This window comes from Bufo bufo, chromosome 4 (genome assembly GCF_905171765.1).
Source record: "Bufo bufo chromosome 4, aBufBuf1.1, whole genome shotgun sequence".
Classification (NCBI taxonomy): domain Eukaryota; kingdom Metazoa; phylum Chordata; class Amphibia; order Anura; family Bufonidae; genus Bufo; species Bufo bufo.
The window spans coordinates 554,573,651-554,591,588 of NC_053392.1; the positions used below are offsets into that span (position 1 = coordinate 554,573,651).

Below are 17,938 nucleotides of genomic sequence, written 5' to 3' on the forward strand. Positions count from 1 at the left end.
TTTGGGGCATCTGGAAAAAGGCTTGTCCGGAGAAGAAAAGGCGAGCGCTACCATCAGTCCTGTGTCATGCCAACAGTAAAGCATCCTGAGACCATTCATGTGTGGGGTTGCTTCTCATCCAAGGGAGTGGGCTCACTCACAATTGTGCTCAAAAACACAGCCATGAATAAAGAATGGTACCAAAACACCCTCCAACAGCAACTTCTTCCAACAATCCAACAACAGTTTGGTGAAGAACAATGCATTTTCCAGCACGATGGAGCACCGTGCCATAAGGCAAAAGTGATAACTAAGTGGCTCGGGGACCAAAACGTTGACATTTTGGGTCCATGGCCTGGAAACTCCTCAGATCTTAATCCCATTGAGAACTTGTGGTCAATCCTCAAGAGGCGGGTGGACAAACAAAAACCCACTAATTCTGAAAAACTCCAAGAAGTGATTATGAAAGAATGGGTTGCTATCAGTCAGGAATTGGCCCAGAAGTTGATTGAGAGCATGCCCAGTCGAATTGCAGAGGTCCTGAAAAAGAAGGGCCAACACTGCAAATACTGACTCTTTGCATAAATGTCATGTAATTGTCGATAAAAGCCTTTGAAACGTATGAAGTGCGTGTAATTATATTTCACTACATCACAGAAACAACTGAAACAAAGATCTAAGAGCAGTTTAGCAGCAAACTTTGTGAAAACTAATATTTGTGTCATTCTCAAAACTTTTGGCCACGACTGTACAATCGGAGTGATCGTCGGCAAGTGACCACTCTGATTGGTCCCTTGCCGGCATTACTAGACTGTATGCTGTCCGTGACAGCAGCAGAGCAGGGACAGAAGATTTAATCCAAGCGTTTTGCAGCGCTTGAATTAAAGAGCTGTCATGACCTCTATACACGTGCTAGCTGCACGGGGTATGTGCAAATAGCACGTATATAGCCGTATGGCAGTCGGGAAGGGGTTAAATATATATTTTATAATAAGTACGGTATATTTTGTTTACTGGTTTATTGAGCCTTGAGACGAATACCTTAATTTTTCTATATGTATTTAACGTTTTTTTTTGCTTTATAAGACACACTTTTTTCCCAAATGCGTCTTATAAAGCGAATGATGCAATTTGTACATGGCTGACACTGATATATGCTGCACAGCGCGGCCTGCGATGTATCAATTACAGTTGACCTCTATCAAGCGGGGTGGGAGGAGGGGCTGGAGGCCGGCAAGTGCAACAGCAGGGCTCGGTGCAGTCACTGTACTCCATTTCACCGGGCCCCGCTCACAGCAGTCTTCACATGTAAAGTCTATTCATGTAATCCTCAACCAGTTTCTCTGCTTTGTTAAACTACCGTAACCGTCTGTAGTAGTGCTCACTATCAAAGCAGCGGGCAGGCTGGCAGTGTAACGTCACTCACTCGGTCATGCTCCTCCCAGCTGAAGCTGGCGGAGCAGCAGCGTGACTGAGTGAGTGACGTGACGCTTCTGGCCTGCCCGCTGCTTTGATAGTGAGCACTACTACAGACGGTTACGGTAGTTTAACAAAGCAGAGAAACTGGTTGAGGATTACATGAATAGACTTTACATGTGAAGACTGCTGTGAGCCGGGCCTGGGGGTCACTATTTTACACAGGGACATGAGAGGACACAGAGGGGACCAGCATAAGATGCTATATATGTGTCATCCACAGATCCTCCATAGCAGTGTGTCATCCACAGATCCCCCATAACAGTGTCATCCACAGATCCCCCATAACAGTGTCATCCACAGATCCCCCATAACAGTGTCATCCACAGATCCCCCATAATAGTGTCATCCACAGATCCCCCCATAACAGTATCATCCACAGATCCCCCATAATAGTGTCATCCACAGATCCCCCATAATAGTGTCATCCACAGATCCCCCATAATAGTGTCATCCACAGATCCCCCATAATAGTGTCATCCACAGATCCCCCATAATAGTGTCATTCACAGATGCCCCCATAACAGTGTCATCCACAGATCCCCCCCCCATAATAGTGTCATCCACAGACCACCATTAGTTCAAAACCCACCAAAAGCACACCTTTTGGTTAAACAAATTTATTTTCTTATTTTACTCCTCAAGAACCTAGGTGGGTCTTAAAAAGCAAAGAATACGGTATATATTTCTGTTGGCAACAGACTGGTATAGACGTTCGGCATAATTTTAACAGATTAATTTCCATAATCTGTGGGGGTGAGCCATCCATTTTATCGTATATGAAACTCTTCCTTGGCTGAAAATACTCCTCAAAAATGCTAACTTGTACGGAAAAAAAATGTAGTGCAGCCTCTGGCAACTAGTAGAGAATTAATAAAAACAGGTTGTCAGTCATTGCATTTTCCATCCCTGCCTACATTATTAATCAGAGGTTAAACACAAATTTTGTAACTGCCTCTTCTTTCCTGTGACTGTTGGAGGTCCCAGTGGTCAGACCCTTAACTGATCAATCGGAATACCTCTTTAAATGTTTTAATTTAAGTTCATTCTATAAGAAGTTTATTGAGTTTGAAAAATAGATGTGAATGTACTGTATATTTATTCTACTGTAGGATGTAGTGCTAACATCCTGGAGATCTGTCCCATCACTGACTGACTGTACATTTTAATTCCGCTCGGTATTATACATAACTATGCAGACAGTAAATTTTGGGCATATCAGCCATAGGATAGAGGCTAAGTGTCTGTTCAGTAGGAGTCCAACCCCTCGCCTCCACTAGAACACATTAGACACTCGTGCATGTCCGACGCTCCTTTCAACTGTGTGGGATTGCAAGAGATAGCTGAGTGGCAGCTGGGATCCTAACAAGGACTCCTGTGTCTGCCATCTGTATTTGCCTATTAGATCCTGACTAAGGGCTCATGCACACGACCGTATGGCTTTTACAGTGTTTTGCGGTCCGTTTTTTACGGATCAGTTTTTTGTTTCCGTTTTTCCATATGCCATATACAGTATGTAGTAAATACATAGAGAAAATTGGGCTGGGCATAACATTTTTAATAGATGGTTCAGCAAAAACGGAACGGATACGAAAGACATAGGCTACATTCACACGTCCGTGGTGTGTTGCGGACCCGCAAATTGCGGGTTCGCAACACACCAGCCCGTCACCCCCATAGAAATGCCTATTCTTGTCTGCAAGCTGCGGACAAGAATAGGACATGCTCTATCTTTTTGCAGAGCTGCGGACCCAAAATCGGGGCCGCGCTCCGCAATTGCGGCTGCAGACAGCACACTGTGTGCTGTCCGCATCCATTCCGTCCCCATAGAGAATGAAAATTGCGGAAAGGATGCGGACCAATTTTGCGGACGTGTGAATGGAGCCTTACTGATGCATTTCCGTATGTGTTCCTTTTTTTTGCGGACCCATTGACTTGAATGGAGCCAAGCACCGTGATTTGCGGACAAGAATAGGACATGTTCTTTCTTTTCACGTTATGGAAATACTGAAACGGAATGCACACGGAGACACTTCAGTATTTTTTGCTGAACCATTGAAATAAATGGTTCAATATATGTATCGCATACTGAACGCAAAATACTGTCGTGTGCATGAGCCCTAAGGCAGAGCCTAATAGGTTGCTTGTCAGTAGATCACTGACAAGCAGTAATGCACTGTAGTACTGGAATATTGCAGTTAGGGCTGCAGTAAACGATTATTTTAGACATCGAGTATTCTATCGATAATTTTTTACGATTAATCGAATACTCTAATAAGAAAACCTGAATTAATAGACTGTTTTCCTTTATAAAAACTCATCAGACCCCCTGCCATCAGTCCCCAACACCCTTCGTTTCCCCCTGTGCGATCAGCCCAAGTGCATCAGTTCCCCCCAGTGCCATCAGCTCCACTATCCCCCAGTGCCATCAGTATACCGGTACATTCACAAGACCAAAACAGGTCCACAAACAGGGATGCCGGTCGTGTCTGTTCTGCATTTTGCAGAACTCACACTGTCATCCCTGTGATAGAATAGGACATCCTCTATATTTTTGTCGGAGCCGTGTAACAGAACTATGGATGTGGACAGCATCTTTCGCGGACCCATTAAAATGAATGGGTCTGCACCTGTTCCGCAAATGTTGGACCCATAAATCCGGTGGTGTGAATGAACCCTAATACTGTACGATCCTGTGAGAGGAGGGGAGGTCAGCACGGGACCTGTCACGGACACACGCTCACTGGTGGCTCTCTGGCCTTAAATGTTGCCAACAGGGATACAGATTGAGGTGCAGGGTCACTAGATTTTGCTGCCCTCAGGTAGGGACATCTAGCTGGTACACCATAATACTGGGCACCTCTACAACTTCTGACCAGAAACAATAGGGCACTAAGGACAGCTGGGAATTTTAGTTAACATGGAAAATGCTGAGTGAAGAGTACCACATGCAAGGCTGTACTTGTCATACACACAGGTCGCCATATTGCTTGCCATCTCCAGAAGACCAGCTTAGCAGCCTGTGACTTGCAAGCAGAGCGCATAGGTCCAGACACCATGGCTCTCACTTAGCCTGAGCACCGGTCTCCTCCACAGGATGGTGCCACCTTCCTTCCCTACACATACATGCCAGCCTAGTGGCCCAGCTGGTACATTACAACCAGACCTAACCAGCCATGAGCAGCAACATCCCGTTCACATTGTCGTATATGAACGCGCTAGTCACCTGGTGGCATTTTGTAAGCTGAGACGCGTCTAACCAGACCCCGCACTCTTCTGACAGCGGCAGGGCATGTTTTCTGCTCTTCATCTCGGGCAACGGCAGCAATGGAGGAGGAACACTGAGCTAGTGTCACTGGCCGCCTGATAGACTGGCTCTGAGATGCCGTTTCCAATTTCCCGCGCCGGGTCCTTGCTGTGAGCCTTAGGTGACCTGCGCACTGCCTGCACTGTGCGGACTACAGCCTAGGTGTCCATGTAACTGCCTGCTCTCCGGTACTGAACATTGTACTTGAAGGCGAGAGGGAGACCCTGCCATGATTGGAGTACACAAGCAGCCAAAGAACATTACGGGTGACCACGGAGCGGCGAGTAATAGCAAGCGCTTCACAATAATCAATCTCTACTTTTAAATTGTTGGGGGGTTCATACTCATAGCCTTCAGTTTCGGAGACTGAAGCCTTACCAGTGTGCTACAGAGCCCACTGCTGCTTCTGGTTGGAATTTGTCTAACTAAAAAATGTCTGTATTTACCAGGATATTGGGTTAACAGCAAAAGTCTTTTAGTAATCACAAAAATATGTAACGGAGTAAAATAAATTTACCATAAACATATTTTAGTTATCTCTCTTATAACAAATTATATAATATCATATCTTAATATAATATCTTTATTATTATTTATTTTGCTCCATTATATTTTCGCGATTACTAAATATATTGGATTTTTGTGGTTATCCCAGGATTCAAACTCACAACCTTCTGTATGGAAAACACATTACTAATGGCTTACAAATGCCTTCGGACCTGACATGTATGGAAGCCTGAGATGCCCAGTCCCCAGGCTGAGTCTCATAGGCAACTGTCAGTGTAAAACTGACAGTTTCAATGCAGTACAATACAGTATGTAAGGTACTGCATTGAAACAGCAATCAGTCACTCAAATGTTTAAGTCCCATAGTGAGAATAAGATAAAAAAGTAAATTCAAAAAAATTAAAGTATATTAAAAATTAATTTCAACTGTAAAAAGCCATTTTAAATGGTAAAAAAATAGAAAAATATAGACATATTGGGTATCTCTGCTCTGTAAAAATATGGCCTGATCTACCCAATCAGGTGAAAAAAATAATTATATATATATATATATATATATATATAACTATGCCAGAATAGTCATTTTTTGGTCACCATGCCTTGCGAAAAGTATAATATCAAGAGATCAAAAAATCTTATGTAACTCTTATCTTATACTGTATAACTCTCAGAAATGGCAACAGAAAACATGTGTTAAAAAAAAAAATATATATAATATATAAAATTAGTATCTCTGTAATTGTCCTGACCAGCAGAATAAAGTTAGTTATTTTTCCCACATGGTGCACACTGCAATAACAAAACCCAAAAAGCAATAGCAGAATTGCTACCTCTTCTCCTGCTTCCCAAAAAAACTAAATTAAAAAGTGATCAAAAAGTCTTGTGTGCCCCAAAGTACTACCAATGATAAACGACAACTCATCCCACAAAAATACGCCCTGAGACATCTCCATAGGGAGAAAAATGAAAGATTTATGGTTGGCAGAAAATAGCTGTAGTGGTACCCCAGAGGCTGTTTTAAAGCAACATGGCGCCTGTAAATCAATCCCTTCTGAACACTGCAACATACCCAAACAACAGTTTATGTTCTTCCCTTGATTACTTGCAGGGATTAGTTTCCAAAATGGAGTCACTTATTGGGGGTTTCCACTGCACGGATACCTCATGGGCTCTGCGAATGTCATGTAGCACCCAAAAACCATTCCAGCAAAATATGCACTCCTCCCCTTCTGAGCCCTACCTTGTGCCCATACAGCAGCTTACATCCACATTTACAGCATTTCTGTGCCCAATAGAGCCTGCCTATGAATTCAAGTAGTGTGGTGTGAGTCTCAGCGTAAGCCGAACACAACATACAGTACAGACCAAAAGTTTGGACACACCTTTCTCATTCAAAGAGTTTTCTTTATTTTCATGACTATGAAAATTGTAGATTCACACTGAAGGCATCAAAACTATGAATTAACACGTGGAATTATATACATAACAAACAAGTGGGAAACAACTGAAAATATGTCATATTCTAGGTTCTTCAAAGTAGCCACTTTTTGCTTTGATTACTGCTTTGCACACTCTTGGCATTCTCTTGATGAGCTTCAAGAGGTAGTCCCCTGAAATGGTTTTCACTTCACAGGTGTGCCCTGTCAGGTTTAATAAGTGGGATTTCTTGCCTTATAAATGGGGTTGGGACCATCAGTTGCGTTGAGGAGAAGTCAGGTGGATACACAGCTGATAGTCCTACTGAATAGACTGTTAGAATTTGTATTATGGCAAGAAAAAAAGCAGCTAAGTAAAGAAAAACGAGTGGCCATCATTACTTTAAGAAATAAAGGTCAGTCAGTCAGCTGAAAAATTGGGAAAACTTTGAAAGTAAGGGCTATTTGACCATGAAGGAGAGTGATGGGGTGCTGCGCCAGATGACCTGGCCTCCACAGTCACCGGACGTGAGCCCAATCGAGATGGTTTGGGGTGAGCTGGACCGCAGAGTGAAGGCAAAAGGGCCAACAAGTGCTAAGCATCTCTGGGAACTCGAAACAAGGTACAGCGGCTCACCTCCTCTCTAAAACGGAATAGGTGCACGCCCCCTGGTCCCACCCTCAGGATCAAATGGAAATGCTAATAAAAACAAAAGGTGTGGGGGGGCACACTACAGAAGGGAACACCAGGCAGTATATCAATTATACACTTTATTGTGTTAAAATGGTTAAGAGCATTCCCCTAAAATATCATAAAATATAAACCTAATACAAATCTAAGTAATGCACACAAGGTATAGCCGTGGAGCGGCTGGTGATGAATAGTTGTAATCTTAGGTCAATGTCCACAATCACTATGCACCAGCGAATGTCCAAATATACTGGGTAGATGGTTTTGAATAAATGACCCCCAAAGAAACATACAGTCTCAAATTTCGTCCGCGGCACTTGCTGGGTTTAACCTATAACGATAGGCTTAGTACCGCTGCCTTCCACAGTAGGATTAATGTGCTCTAAAAGAGCTCGGTCTTACCGGTCTTCACTGCTATTGATGCAGCGTTGGTCTGTAGGCCGCACACCCGCAGCGTCCCACGTGGTGTGCTTCTGCCTGAACGTAGCGTCCCACGTGACCTGGTATCCAAAGCGACCGGATGCTTCCTTGATGACGTCAGTCTTATGCGACAGCTTTCACAGCACCGCCGCGAAATTGGATTTTCTTTCTTTCTTTACCGGTTTTATTCCTTTACTTTTGGTTCTAGGTGGATCAACGCTCACTCTAACAACCGCCAGACGCGTTTCGGGGTCTCTCGCCCCTTCCTCAGTGGCCACTGAGGAAGGGGCGAGAGACCCCGAAACGCGTCTGGCGGTTGTTAGAGTGAGCGTTGATCCACCTAGAACCAAAAGTAAAGGAATAAAACCGGTAAAGAAAGAAAGAAAATCCAATTTCGCGGCGGTGCTGTGAAAGCTGTCGCATAAGACTGACGTCATCAAGGAAGCATCCGGTCGCTTTGGATACCAGGTCACGTGGGACGCTACGTTCAGGCAGAAGCACACCACGTGGGACGCTGCGGGTGTGCGGCCTACAGACCAACTCTGCATCAATAGCAGTGAAGACCGGTAAGACCGAGCTCTTTTAGAGCACATTAATCCTACTGTGGAAGGCAGCGGTACTAAGCCTATCGTTATAGGTTAAACCCAGCAAGTGCCGCGGACGAAATTTGAGACTGTATGTTTCTTTGGGGGTCATTTATTTAAAACCATCTACCCAGTATATTTGGACATTCGCTGGTGCATAGTGATTGTGGACATTGACCTAAGATTACAACTATTCATCACCAGCCGCTCCACGGCTATTTTGCGGCTATACCTTGTGTGCATTACTTAGATTTGTATTAGGTTTATATTTTATGATATTTTAGGGGAATGCTCTTAACCATTTTAACACAATAAAGTGTATAATTGATATACTGCCTGGTGTTCCCTTCTGTAGTGTGCCCCCCCACACCTGTTGTTTTTATTAGCATCTCTGGGAACTCCTTCACGACTGTTGGAAGACCATTTCAGGGGACTACCTCTTGAAGCTCATCAAGAGAATGCCAAGAGTGTGCAAAGCAGTAATCAGAGCAAAAGGTGGCTACTTTGAAGAACCTAGAATATGACATATTTTCAGTTGTTTCACACTTGTTTGTTATGTATATAATTCCACATGTGTTAATTCATAGTTTTGATGCCTTCATAGTCATGAAAATAAAGAAAACTCTTTGAATGAGAAGGTGTGTCCAAACTTTTGGTCTGTACTGTATATGCCATATCTCTGGAAAATTAGCAATTTTCATTTTTCACGGTCCACTGCACATTAATACCAGTGCAGTCAAAATGCTCACTCCACCCCCTAATACCTTGAGAGGCAGAGTTTCCAAAATGGGGTCACTTCTCATGTGCTCCATTTATTTCACACCAGTTGTCAGCACAATTGGTGTAAATCGCCACGGTGGGCCTCAAAATGCACATGGTACTCTTATACTCCTGCTCCATTTCTTACGCTCAAAATGGATAACCAATAGCGGGGTGCTTTTTCTCCTGTTACCATTTGTGAAAATGAAAAGTTTGGGGCTAATGTAACATTTTATTGGAAACCATTTCATTTTTGATTTTCATAGCCAAGTGTTTCTAAATTCTATGAAATGCCTGTGGCATCAAAACAGTACACCCATAGATAAATTCCTTGACAGGTGTAGTTTCCAACATGAGGTCACTTTTTGAGGGTTTCCACTGTATAGGTACCTCAGGGACTCTTCAAATGCAGTGTGGAGCCGCAAAAACATTTAATTCTGTGGAACACCTAAAGGGTTAGCAAAGTTTCTAAAACCAGTTCTGAATAATTTCAGTGGTGTAGCTTCTAAAATGGGGTAAGCCCCTCAAAGTCACTTCAGAACTGAACTGGTCCTTTTTAAAAGTATTTTTTCGAAATTTTCCTGAAAATGTTAAAGAATTGTTAAAATTCTAAACCCTCTAACGTCCTAAAAATACAATGACATTTACAAAACTTAGAATTTTTCAGAATTTTCTGTAAATATTGGATTAAACAAAATATAAACAAATATGGATATAACATAGCAACACAAATTTACCACTAAGGCTATGTTCACATCAGCGTTCAGCCTTTCCGTTCTCCTGCTCCGTTATAGGAGCAGGAGAACGGAAAGGACGGATTCGGCACATAACTGAGCCGAGCGGAGCCTACGGACCTCATAGACCCCCATAGACTATAATGGGGTCCGTTAGGTTTCCGCTCAGAAGATGATTTTGGAGCGGAGACAAAAGTCCTGCATGCAGGACTTTTGTCTCCGCTCCAAAATCATCTTCTGAGCGGAAACCTAACGGACCCCATTATAGTCTATGGGGTCTATAGGCTCCGTTCGGCTCAGTTATGTGCCGAATCCGTCCTTTCCGTTCTCCTGCTCCTATAACGGAGCAGGAGAACGGAAAGGCTGAACGCTGATGTGAACAAGGCCTTATATGAAGTGGGATGGGTCACAAATCGCTTGGATAAGTAAAAACATTCCATACTTATTACCACATAAAACGACACGTCAGATTTGCAAAAATAGGCTTTGTCAGGAAGGTGAAAAATGACTTGTCTTGAAGGAGTAATATGTTACATTTACATAGCTTTTTTTTAGGTCCAAATGTTTGTTTTGATGCCTTTTTTTAAATAATTCCTCTTTGTCACAAAGTTACACTAAGGTGGACATGTCTGTTAACAGTCCTTAAAGGCAACCTGTCATCAACTTTATGTTGCCTATACTATCGGCAGAATAAAGTAGAGACAGGTGAGTTGATTTCAGCGGTCTGTCATTTAAAGGTTAAAAGTAAGTGGTTGCCGAGAACCAACATCACAATCATTGCAGACTGGGCCTGGAAAAGAGTCCCGGCCACCTGAGAAGAGTCCTGGTTATTCATGAACTCCTGCTCTCCCGCCCACCTGCTGATGGCTGACAGTCTTCTAGCAGGAGATTATCAATAACCAGGACTCTTCTCAAGTAGATTTGAATCTTTTCAAGGCCTGTGCTGCAATGATTATGATGCTGGTTCTCGGCAACTACTTACTTTTAGCTGATGAGTGACACACCGCTGGAATCAGCATTTTTGTCACTAATGTATGCTGCCCTCTGTGAGGTCGGCATAAAGTTGATGACAGGTTCCCTTTAACAACAGTTGCATTTATCAGTTTGTCTGCTTTCAGAAAATCTATAGGTATTGAGGGTGCGCTTACCTTTCAAGGACTTGTAATCCCTGTATTTTTTAGGGTGTTACTTTTTTAAAATTTCCAACTTAAAGGGGTATTCCCATCTCAGACAATGGGGGCATATCGCTAGGATATGCCCCCATTGTCTAATAGGTGCGGGTACCGCCGCTGGGAGACAAGCAGGGAGCGCTGTGGCTGGAGGACCTCCAAGCGCTGCTCCCAATGAAGCGAATGGGAGTGCACCGCGCATGCGCGGCCCATGCTCCCATTCATTTCTATGGAGCAGACGGCAATAGCCGAGCCAGCGCTCGGCTTTATTTGACAGCCTCATAGAAATGAATGTAGGGCGGCTGCGCATGTGCAGTGCGCCCTCCGTTCATTTCCCGGCTCTGTTCTCGTTGTAGGTGCGGTGGGACCCGCACCTATCAGACAATGGAGGCATATCCTAGCGATATTCCCCCATTGTCTGACATGGAAAACCCCCTTTTAAAACCAGATTTTTGGCCTTTCCAGTTCTGGTGATTTTTCTGATGATATGTGCGTGTAAATTTAAATCTTGGACTCTGCATACTTTGAACGTTTATTTCTAAGAGGTGTGGTCCATATAACTTTCTGCTTGGGTTAAGGAGCCTTCTGACAATGTAATGGCAAGCAAGCCATGCACTGTGGCAGCAGTCTATAATTATAATTATTATTATTATTTTTCGAAGCACGGGGACTCCCTTGGGTACTGAAGAACAAGCGCCCAGAAAAGCTACGGGACAATATCATGGAGCTTGAGGTACGTTTTTGAGAAAGTTACAAGAATGGCAACAAACAATCCTCCTTTCAACCAGCTTTCAGCAGCTTTAATTTTCATAAAGGATCGGGCATCAGAGTGATGATAACAGCGCTTTTGTCTGGAGAACTGTTCTAAAACAGTCACATCTTTGTTTATGTGGCATGCTAATCTCTGCCTGCTTGAAAAGCTGAAGCACTTTAACCAGTGGTAACAGTGTACACAGCCGACTCTCTCGCTGACTGTTTTCTCTTGTCCTTCAGGAGCTGATGCAGAGCAATGAGTGTGTGCTCAGCAAATGGAAGAACAAATATGTCTGTCAGGTAAAATGTTTTGACATGCCCTTCCTCTACTCAGTCAATGGAACTGAACCCTTATTCACTGAGGGAAGTTTTTGTCTTATTATGTAAACCAGCTTACAAAAACAGGAATATTTAGTTGCTTATTTTTTTATTTTAATTTTTTTGCTTCCTTGTTTAAAGGGGTTGTCTCATCATAGACAACGGGGGCATATCGATAGTATATGTCCCCATTGTCTTATAGATGCGGGTCCCACCGCAAGGTGGTGGCTGGAGTAGCCGGCTCCCCATAGAAGTGAATAGGAGAGCACCGCGCATTAACGGCCACCGCTCCCATTCACTTCTATGGGCTTGACGGAAATAGCCGAGCCAGCGCTCAGCAATTTTCGCCGGCCCCATAGAAAATGATTGGAGGGCAGCTGCGCATGCGCAGTGCGCCCTCCTTCACTTTTTGGGCTTCATTCTCTTTATAGGACCCACACGTATAAGACAATGGGGGGCATATCCTAGTCCTATGCCCCCATTGTCTATGATGAGACAACACCTTTAATTGAAACAACGGCGATATCTTGGAATGTTAGATGGAGGAACCGCATATCCCAGCTTATCCTGGCTCAGTGCTGGCTGATGACCTGAATTAAAGAGGTTCTCTAGGAAAGCAACTGCCAAGCATGCATGCAGCCGCTCCATACAACCTTCTTGTCAGTCTTTGTACCTCCTGTAAAGTTTTATAAAGCAATGTGTGTGTGCTCCCCTCATAGGCTCCATACTGCTCTTCCCATTTAGCGGGGTGAAGTCCAAAGAGTATCTGACCAAAATCTGCTCCACCTTGTGGAAAAGCTACAGATTGGCCACAGATGTCACTCTCGGCAATGCAAAGGGTGACATGTTTGGCAGATATTTGCATCATAAATTTATATCATGTGGATTTAAAATCTGTGCTACATTTCAGGTTGTGTGGACAGCACTGTACACGCTCTCTGCAGAGAGGGGATGAGATTTATTTTAATCTCATCCACTTTGCTACTACTGTAAACTCTGTGGATTTAAGGCTACTTTCACACTGGCGTTTTGGCTTTTCCTTTGTGAGATCCATTCAGGACTGTCATCAGCGGTCCAAAACGGATCAGTTTGGAATGCATCAGTTCAGTCTCCACTCCGCTTTGGAGGTGAACACCAAAAAGCTGCTTGCAGCGTTTTGGTGTCCGTCTGATGAAACTGAGCCAAACGGATTCGTCCTGTCCAGTCAATAAGGACGGATCAGTTTTCTATAACACAATCTGGCACAATGGAAAACGGATCCGTCCTCCATTGACTATCAGGGGTGTTCAAGACGGATCCGTCTTGGCTATGTTAAAGATAATACAAAGGGATCCGTTCTGAACGGATGCAGACGGTTGTATTATCTGAACGGATCTGTCTGTGCAGATCCATGATGGATCCGCACCAAACGCGGGTTTGAAAGTAGCCAAATACACACAGTTCCACTGGGGAAAATATTCAGGGTTTACACTACCTGTGGCCATATCCGTACCGTGGCCTTCCTAGTGAAGCAATGGGAATCCCAACGTTAAGATTCTCACCAGTCTTATTCAAACCGGATTCCAAAAAAGTTGGGACACTATACAAATTGTGAATAAAAACTGAATGCAATAATGTGGAGGTGCCAATATTTTATTCAGAATAGAACATAAATCACGGAACAAAAGTTTAAACTGAGAAAATGTACCATTTTAAGGGAAAAATATGTTGAATCAAAATTTCATGGTGTCAACAAATCCCCAAAAAGTTGGGACAAGGCCATTTTCCCCACTGTGTGGCATCTCCCCTTCTTCTTACAACACTCAACAGACGTCTGGGGACCGAGGAGACCAGTTTCTCAAGTTTAGAAATAGGAATGCTCTCCCATTCTTGTCTAATACAGGCCTCTAACTGTTCAATCGTCTTGGGCCTTCTTTGTTGCACCTTCCTCTTTATGATGCGCCAAATGTTCTCTATAGGTGAAAGATCTGGACTGCAGACTGGCCATTTCAGTACCCGGATCCTTCTCCTACGCAGCCATGATGTTGTGATTGATGCAGAATGTGGTCTGGCATTATCTTGTTGAAAAATGCAGGGTCTTCCCTGAAAGAGATGACGTCTGGATGGGAGCATATGTTGTTCTAGAACCTGAATATATTTTTCTGCATTGATGGTGCCTTTCCAGACATGCAAGCTGCCCATGCCACAAGCACTCATGCAACCCCATACCATCAGAGATGCAGGCTTCTGAACTGAGCGTTGATAACAACTTGGGTTGTCCTTGTCCTCTTTGGTCCGGATGACATGGCGTCCCAGATTTCCAAAAAGAACTTCGAATCGTGACTCGTCTGACCACAGAACAGTCTTCCATTTTGCCACACTCCATTTTAAATGATCCCTGGCCCAGTGAAAACGCCTGAGCTTGTGGATCTTGCTTAGAAATGGCTTCTTCTTTGCACTGTAGAGTTTCAGCTGGCAACGGCGGATGGCACGGTGGATTGTGTTCACTGACAATGGTTTCTGGAAGTATTCCTGAGCCCATTCTGTGATTTCCTTTACAGTAGCATTCCTGTTTGTGGTGCAGTGTCGTTTAAGGGCCCGGAGATCACGGGCACCCAGTATGGTTTTACGGCCTTGACCCTTACGCACAGAGATTGTTCCAGATTCTCTGAATCTTCGGATGATGTTATGCACAGTTGATGATGATAGATGCAAAGTCTTTGCAATTTTTCGCTGTGTAACACCTTTCTGATATTGCTCCACTATCTTTCTGCGCAACATTGTGGGAATTGGTGATCCTCTACCCATCTTGGCTTCCGAGAGACACTGCCACTCTGAGAAGCTCTTTTTATACCCAATCATGTTGCCAATTGACCTAATTAGTGTTAATTGGTCTTCCAGCTCTTCGTTAAGCTCAAATATACTTTTTCCAGCCTCTTATTGCTACTTGTCCCAACTTTTTTGGCATTTGTTGACACCGTGAAAATTGGAATCAACGTATTTTTCCTTTAAAATGATACATTTACTCGGATTAAACGTTTGATCTGTCATCTACGTTCTATTACAAATAAAATATTGACATTTGCCATCTCCACATCATTGCATTCAGTTTTTATTCACAATTTGTTTAGTGTCCCAACTTTTTTGGAATCCGGTTTGTATTTATTACTGATCCTATGAATAGGTGATAAGTGAGAAAACCCTGTTAGGCTATGTTCACATTGAATTTGTAATGTGCGTTTAGCTTGTACACTAGGAAAGCTCCCGATGCACAGCTATATTAACCGAGACGAAAAGATTGTCCTTCTGGCCTCCGCCTGGCTGGTGTGCGTCAGATTGTGGAATAGTGTGGTGCCCTATGCTATTCCAATAAACTATATCCAGTAACAAAGTGTGTGCGTGTATATACTGTGTATACAATCAGGTCCATAAATATTGGGACAGCGTCACAATTCTAACATTTTTGGCTCTATACACCACCACAATGGATTTGAAATGAAACGAACAAGATGTGCTGTAACTGCAGACTGTCAGCTTTCATTTGAGGGTATTTACATCCAAATCAGGTGAACGGTGTAGGAATTACAACAGTTTGTATATGTGCCTCCCACTTGTTAAGGGACCAAAAGTAATGGGACAGAATAATAATAATAATAATCATAATTTAAACTTTCACTTTTTAATACTTGGTTGCAAATCCTTTGCAGTCAATTATAGCCTGAAGTCTGGGACGCATAGACATCACCAGACGCTGGGTTTCAGTTCCTGCTTGTTCTTGGGGCATTTTCCCTTCAGTTTTGTCTTCAGCAAGTGAAATGCATGCTCAATCGGATTCACGTCAGGTGATTGACTTGGCCATTGCATAACATTCCACTTCTTTCTCTTAAAAAACTCTTTGGTTGCTTTTGCAGTATGCTTTGGGTCATTGTCCATCTGCACTGTGAAGCGCCGTCCAATGAGTTCTGAAGCATTTGGCTGAATATGAGCAGATAATGCCAACACCGTATTAGTATGGTGTTCCTAATAATTCTTTAGGTGAGTGTATAATATATATATATATATATATATATATATATATATTATACACTCACCTAAAGAATTATTAGGAACACCATACTAATACGGTGTTGGACCCCCTTTTGCCTTCAGAATTACCTTAATTCTACGTGGCATTGATTCAACAAGGTGCTGATAGCATTCTTTAGAAATGTTGGCCCATATTGATAGGATAGCATCTTGCAGTTGATGGAGATTTGAGGGATGAACCCTAGAAATGGTTGTGCGTGAAAATCCCATTAACTGAGCAGATTGTGAAATACTCAGACTGGCCCGTCTGGCACCAACAACCATGCCACGCTCAAAATTGCTTAAATCACCTTTCTTTCCCATTCTGACATTCAGTTTGGAGTTCAGGAGATTGTCTTGACCAGGACCACCCCCCTAAATGCATTGAAGCAACTGCCATGTGATTGGTTGTAGATAATTGCATTAATGAGAAATAGAACAGGTATTCCTAATAATTCTTTAGGTGAGTGTGTGTGTGTGTATATATATATTTTATTTTTTTTATAACGGAGCTGTATGGGTGACAGATGCCACTGTGTAGCATCCATCATTTTGATGTATATAAAACGAAGGCCATAATAAAAAATAAAATAATAGCTTTAGTTTGGTAGATCTGTTTGTGTCTCCACAAAATAGGTTACCATATATTATTTATTATATAATTTTTTATGTTATTTATTTTTATTATATATTATTTCTTACATGTTATTTTTTGTAAATAAGGCTACAGTCACACGACCGTATGTGTTTTGCGGTCCGCAAATAATAAAAAAAAAAGATGACGTTCTGTATGACATCAGTTTTTTTTTTTTTTTTTGTGTGGATCCATTGTAACAATGCCTGTCCTTGTCAGCACATTAGACAAGTTCTATCTTTTTTGCGGGGCTACGGAAAGGACACGGTTTGCTGTCCGCATTTTTTGCGGATTCATTGAAATGAATGGGTCCGCATCTTATCCGCAAAAAAAAACTGAACGGACACCGAAACAAAATACGTTCGTGTGACTGCACAAGCTGTTTGTTTTAGTAAATAATTTTATTCCTCAATTTTGGAGAGTCCTTTCTTTTAATTTTCAGTTGTGCTATTCCACTTTTATTTCTCCTGGAAACATATAGATTATATATAACTGGGCGTTACCGTTACAAATGGTGTGTGCTCTTTCACAGTCTGACCCTTTTAGCATTGAAATGGAACAGTCTGTATTGACATGTAGCATTGTCAATGGCTGGTTATCAGTTAAGGCTACTTTCACACTAGCGTTGTTGCTGGATCCGGCAGGGCTCAGCAAAAACTCTTCCATTACTGATAATACAGCCATCTGTATCCGTTATGAATGGATCCGGTTGTATTATCTTTAACATACCCAAGATGGATCCGTTATGAACACCATTTAAATTCAATGGAGGACGGATCCGTTTTCTATTGTGTCAGAGAAAATGGATCCGTCCCCATTGACTTACATTGTGGGTCCTGACTGGTCCATTTTGCTCCGCATCCCAGGACGGAAAGCAAACTGCAGCATGCTGCGCTTTGCTCTCCGGTATGAGAACGGAACGGAATGCATTTTGGAGCATTCCGTTCTGTTCAGTTATGTTTTCGTCTCCATTGACAATGAATGGGGACAAAATGGAAGCGTTTTTTTCCGGTATTGAGATCCTATGACGGCTCTCAATACCGGAAAATATTAACGCTGGTGTGAAAGTAGCCCAAGTCATACATTTCCAGGAAGAATAACAGAAGAACGATGATAACGCAAAGTTTTAGGAAAAGATGCTCCACAAG

The 17,938-nt window shown here is 42.8% G+C and overlaps 1 protein-coding gene and 1 long non-coding RNA gene across 3 annotated transcripts in view; both read left to right on the forward strand.

The window, feature by feature from the left end:
* LOC120999260 (WD repeat containing planar cell polarity effector) overlaps positions 1–17,938 on the forward strand; it is a 470,467-nt gene that overhangs the window by 76,045 nt on the left and 376,484 nt on the right. For both annotated transcript variants that reach the window (XM_040430129.1, XM_040430130.1), the window contains 2 exons: positions 11,704–11,774; positions 12,035–12,094. In XM_040430129.1, the coding sequence (XP_040286063.1) occupies positions 11,704–11,774; positions 12,035–12,094 (131 nt within the window). The remainder of the gene's footprint in view (positions 1–11,703; positions 11,775–12,034; positions 12,095–17,938) is intronic.
* On the forward strand, positions 717–10,950 carry LOC120999262. The gene is made up of 3 exons (XR_005778518.1): positions 717–727; positions 9,659–9,667; positions 10,809–10,950. It is a non-coding gene; the product is annotated as an uncharacterized LOC120999262 (long non-coding RNA).